This window comes from Rhinopithecus bieti, unplaced genomic scaffold (genome assembly GCF_001698545.2).
Source record: "Rhinopithecus bieti isolate Rb0 unplaced genomic scaffold, ASM169854v2 scaffold_39870, whole genome shotgun sequence".
Taxonomy (NCBI): domain Eukaryota; kingdom Metazoa; phylum Chordata; class Mammalia; order Primates; family Cercopithecidae; genus Rhinopithecus; species Rhinopithecus bieti.
This window is the reverse complement of record NW_016817144.1, coordinates 28,870-32,907: the sequence shown is the minus strand read 5'-3', so window position 1 is coordinate 32,907 and position 4,038 is coordinate 28,870. Positions and strand designations below refer to the sequence as shown.

The 4,038-nt window shown below is 41.1% G+C and overlaps 1 protein-coding gene across 1 annotated transcript in view; it reads left to right on the top strand.

Annotated features, from left to right (window-relative positions):
- Nucleotides 1–3,812, top strand: part of KPNA2 (karyopherin subunit alpha 2) — a 10,517-nt gene extending 6,705 nt beyond the window's left edge. Inside the window, exons 3-6 of the mRNA XM_017855818.1 lie at nucleotides 17–260; nucleotides 509–691; nucleotides 2,409–2,558; nucleotides 3,471–3,812. Coding sequence (XP_017711307.1) covers nucleotides 17–260; nucleotides 509–691; nucleotides 2,409–2,558; nucleotides 3,471–3,563 — 670 coding nt within the window. The 3' untranslated portion in view covers nucleotides 3,564–3,812. The remainder of the gene's footprint in view (nucleotides 1–16; nucleotides 261–508; nucleotides 692–2,408; nucleotides 2,559–3,470) is intronic.
- The last annotated feature ends 226 nt before the right edge of the window (nucleotides 3,813–4,038 follow it).

The following is a 4,038-nucleotide window of genomic DNA, read 5'->3' as shown; positions in this document are numbered from 1 at the left end:
CTTTTTTTTTTTTTTTTTTTTTCCAGACTCCTGCCCTAAGAGCCATAGGGAATATTGTCACTGGTACAGATGAACAGACTCAGGTTGTAATTGATGCAGGAGCACTCGCTGTCTTTCCCAGCCTGCTCACCAACCCCAAAACTAACATTCAGAAGGAAGCTACATGGACAATGTCAAACATCACAGCTGGCCGTCAGGACCAGATACAGCAAGTTGTGAATCATGGATTAGTCCCATTCCTTGTCAGTGTTCTTTCTAAGGTAACGAAGTCTTAGGATTTAATCAAGTCATTTTTAGTATTTATAGAAAGCTCTGCTTGATAAGCTTCTTCACGTGCAAGAATCTTGGGTTCTACTTGGAGTCCTTTGCTGAAAAATACCCAGTAACCCCTTTCACTCATGGTTGGGTAGAACCTTGGTACTTTGAGTCATTGTTTTTGTGAAAAAGTACTCTAGGATACTTATTCTTGCAACTTTCTGAAATAAAACCATTTCCTTATGTTTAATAGGCAGATTTTAAGACACAAAAGGAGGCTGTATGGGCCGTGACCAACTATACTAGTGGTGGAACAGTTGAGCAGATTGTGTACCTCGTTCACTGTGGCATAATAGAACCGTTGATGAACCTCTTAACTGCAAAAGATACCAAGATTATTCTGGTTATCCTGGATGCCATTTCAAATATCTTTCAGGTAAGTCCTATCATGGTGGCTTTGTTTGAGTTTGAACTTGATAATAATCAGTTTACTATTTAGACCTGGGGGAGGGCAGCTGTTGTAAGTTTACTCACTAGTAAGCCACAGATTCAGAAAGCATGTTTAGGTGGGCCACACCTTTGATTAAAAATGTGGCAGGCATTATCAAAGATATGAAAGAGATGACAAGTGGATGATGGGACCTGAATCGAAGTCGGGCGTTTATGTGGACTCATCACATCTGTTTACTTGGTTGATTTAATGTCCCAATTTCATACCGAATTTTGGTGAAATTAAATTTGAGTGACTTGGCCAGTCATAGTGGCTCATGCCTGTAATCATAGCACTTTGAGAGTCCAAGGTGGGTGGATCACCTGAGGTCAAGAGTTCGAGATCAGCCTGGCCAACATGGCGAAACCCTGTCTCTGCTAAAAATACAAAAATTAGCCATGTGTGGTGGCGGGCGCCTATAATCCCAGCTACTCGGGAGGCTGAGGCAGGAGAATCGCTTGAACTCTGGGCAGGGGGGTAGAGGTTGCAGTGAGTCAAAATCGTCACTTCACTCCAGCCTGGGCGGAAGAGTGAAACTGTCTCAGAAAAAAAAAAAATTGAATTATATTTTTCTTCTGGTTCTATCCCTAATTGATCCAAGCATACCAGCATATGGCACTTTGTCATAGTGATTGGTGGTAGGTAAGTCCTACTCATCAACTTTAGATTCTAGAGATTTTTACATATAGAAGTTGAGTCTACAGGCTGGGCGCGGTGGCTCACACCTGTAATCCCAGCACTTTGGGAGGCTGAGGTGGGCAGATCACGAGGTCAGGAGTTTGAGACAAGCCTGGCCAACATAGTGAAACCCCATCTCTACTAAAAATACAAAAAATTAGCCGGGCGTGGTGGCAGGCGCCTGTAATTCCAGCTACTCAGGAGGCTGAGGCAGGAGGATCACTTGAACCCGGGATGTGGAAGTTGCAGTGAGCTGAGTTTGCGTCATTGCACTGCATCTTGGGCAACAAGAGTGAAACTCTTGTCTAAAAAAAAAAAAAGTCGAGCCTACAATAATGGATGCTGGCGTATTTGTCACTGTGTATAAATAATTTGTCAATATGTGGCCAGTATTTATTCTTCCCCTCATCTAATCCCGTAAGTTACTTTGAAGCAAATCTGTTATTTCATCTATAGATACTTGTGTATCTCTTTAAAGTTAAAAATTTAAAGGAAAACTAACCTACATACCATTCCGTATGTCCAGTAAATCCTTAATACCAACACACATTCTGGTCAGACATTTAGTTTAGCACTCCATAGGCCATCTTTCTTTGCCTTTGATACCTTGGCTACACCTTGTGATGATAAAGGATTTTTTACAGAACAATAAGCCCCTGTTCCCATAGCAGAGCAGTTGAACTGGAATGCAGTGTGTTTTAAAAGTTGACCATGTGATTTTGATACATAGATAAAGTTGAGAGCTATTGATTGTAAGATCTTTGGCTCCAGTTGAAGTAGTGCTAAAAGCAGGTATAGATCCAATCACATTGAGTTTCAACAAAATATAAATAAGATGGACTGTGATAGTGATAGGTTTGTTGAAGGAACTGTTAGGTGCTTATTTCTGCCTGACATGTATCTATATTCAAATTATCGATGTTGTTTTGTTCATTAAAATAAAACATTCAGAGTATATACCAGTAAACTTGGAATTTTTTTTTAGGCTGCTGAGAAACTAGGTGAAACTGAGAAACTTAGTATAATGATTGAAGAATGTGGAGGCTTAGACAAAATTGAAGCTCTACAAAACCATGAAAATGAGTCTGTGTATAAGGCTTCGTTAAGCTTAATTGAGAAGTATTTCTCTGTAGAGGTGAGTAATGGATGGTAATATTAATAACAACTTGGAAACATCTAAAGTCAAGGCCATGAGCCTTTTTTCCCCTTCATACTTCTTAAAATAAGTCTCATATCTTTGTTAAATATAGTAAAATATCAGTGTGCATAGGACATAATGTACTTATTTGCCCCTCTAGTTTGGCTTGATGGCAATAAAATCTTTTTAAACTGAGATTTTAAAAGTCACCAGATTATGGCCGGGCGCGGTGGCTCAAGCCTGTAATCCCAGCACTTTGGGAGGCCGAGACGGGTGGATCATGAGGTCAGGAGATCGAGACCATCCTGGCTAACACGGTGAAACCCCGTCTTTACTAAAAAATACAAAAAACTAGCCGGGCGAGGTGGCAGGCGCCTGTAGTCCCAGCTACTCAGAGGCTGAGGCAGGAGAATGGCATAAACCCGGGAGGCGGAGCTTGCAGGGAGCTGAGAACCGGCCACTGCACTCCAGCCTGGGCCACAGAGTGAGACTCCGTCTCGAAAAAAAAAAAAAGTCACCAGATTAGTTTCAAATGAACAGCCTTGAGAATCTTAGACTATCTGGAGGGTAAGTTAGTGGGTGTCATTGTAGGAGGTGATAGAGAAGTAGGCCAAACCCACCACTATGCTCTGGGCCTAATACAGTCTTTTCCTATTGAAAAGTGGCAGTTGGGAAAGAAAAAAATCTGTTTCTATTACTCTAGTAGCATTCCTTATCCCCGGTCCCCGCAACTCCCCAGGCACTCAGGAATTGGCAAAGTTTCAGAGACCCTCCCTCCCCATGTCAAATACTAGAATATCATACAGAATTAAAGGTATAATATGCAGATCAAGACCTAGAGATTAAATATAGACTTCCAGGTAGGCTGCTGCTTGAAATACTTACATTCTTTTTGTAATATATTTCCAGGAAGAGGAAGATCAAAACGTTGTGCCGGAAACTACCTCTGAAGGCTACACCTTCCAAGTTCAGGACGGGGCTCCTGGGACCTTTACCTTTTAGATCACATAGCTGAGGCATACATTTGTTGTGTACCATGGTATTTTGTCTTATTGTTTCTCTACTAAGAACTCTTTTTAAATGTGGTTTGTTATTGTAGCACTTTTTACACTGAAACTATACTTGAACAGTTCCAACTGTACATACTGTATGAAGCTTGTCCTCTGACTAGGTTTCTTATTTCTATGTGGAATTTCATATCTTGCAGCATCCTGTAAATAAACATTAAAGTCCACCCTTTTCTTTACTTCACCATGCCTGTGTGTGCCTTTCTAATTTGGAGCCTTTAATGTCTCTGGTGAAAGGTAACCCATCCGAATTGGTGTGATGAACCAGAGTAGTCCTGGCTGCAGTTTTTACAGAAGAATGAATAACATTTTCTAGAAACCCTCAGCCAGTGTCTCCTTAAGTCTCCTTGGCCAGGGAGATGGGCTAAACACCTTAAATTTAATCATAAATCTCTCCTGGAGCTACAAGC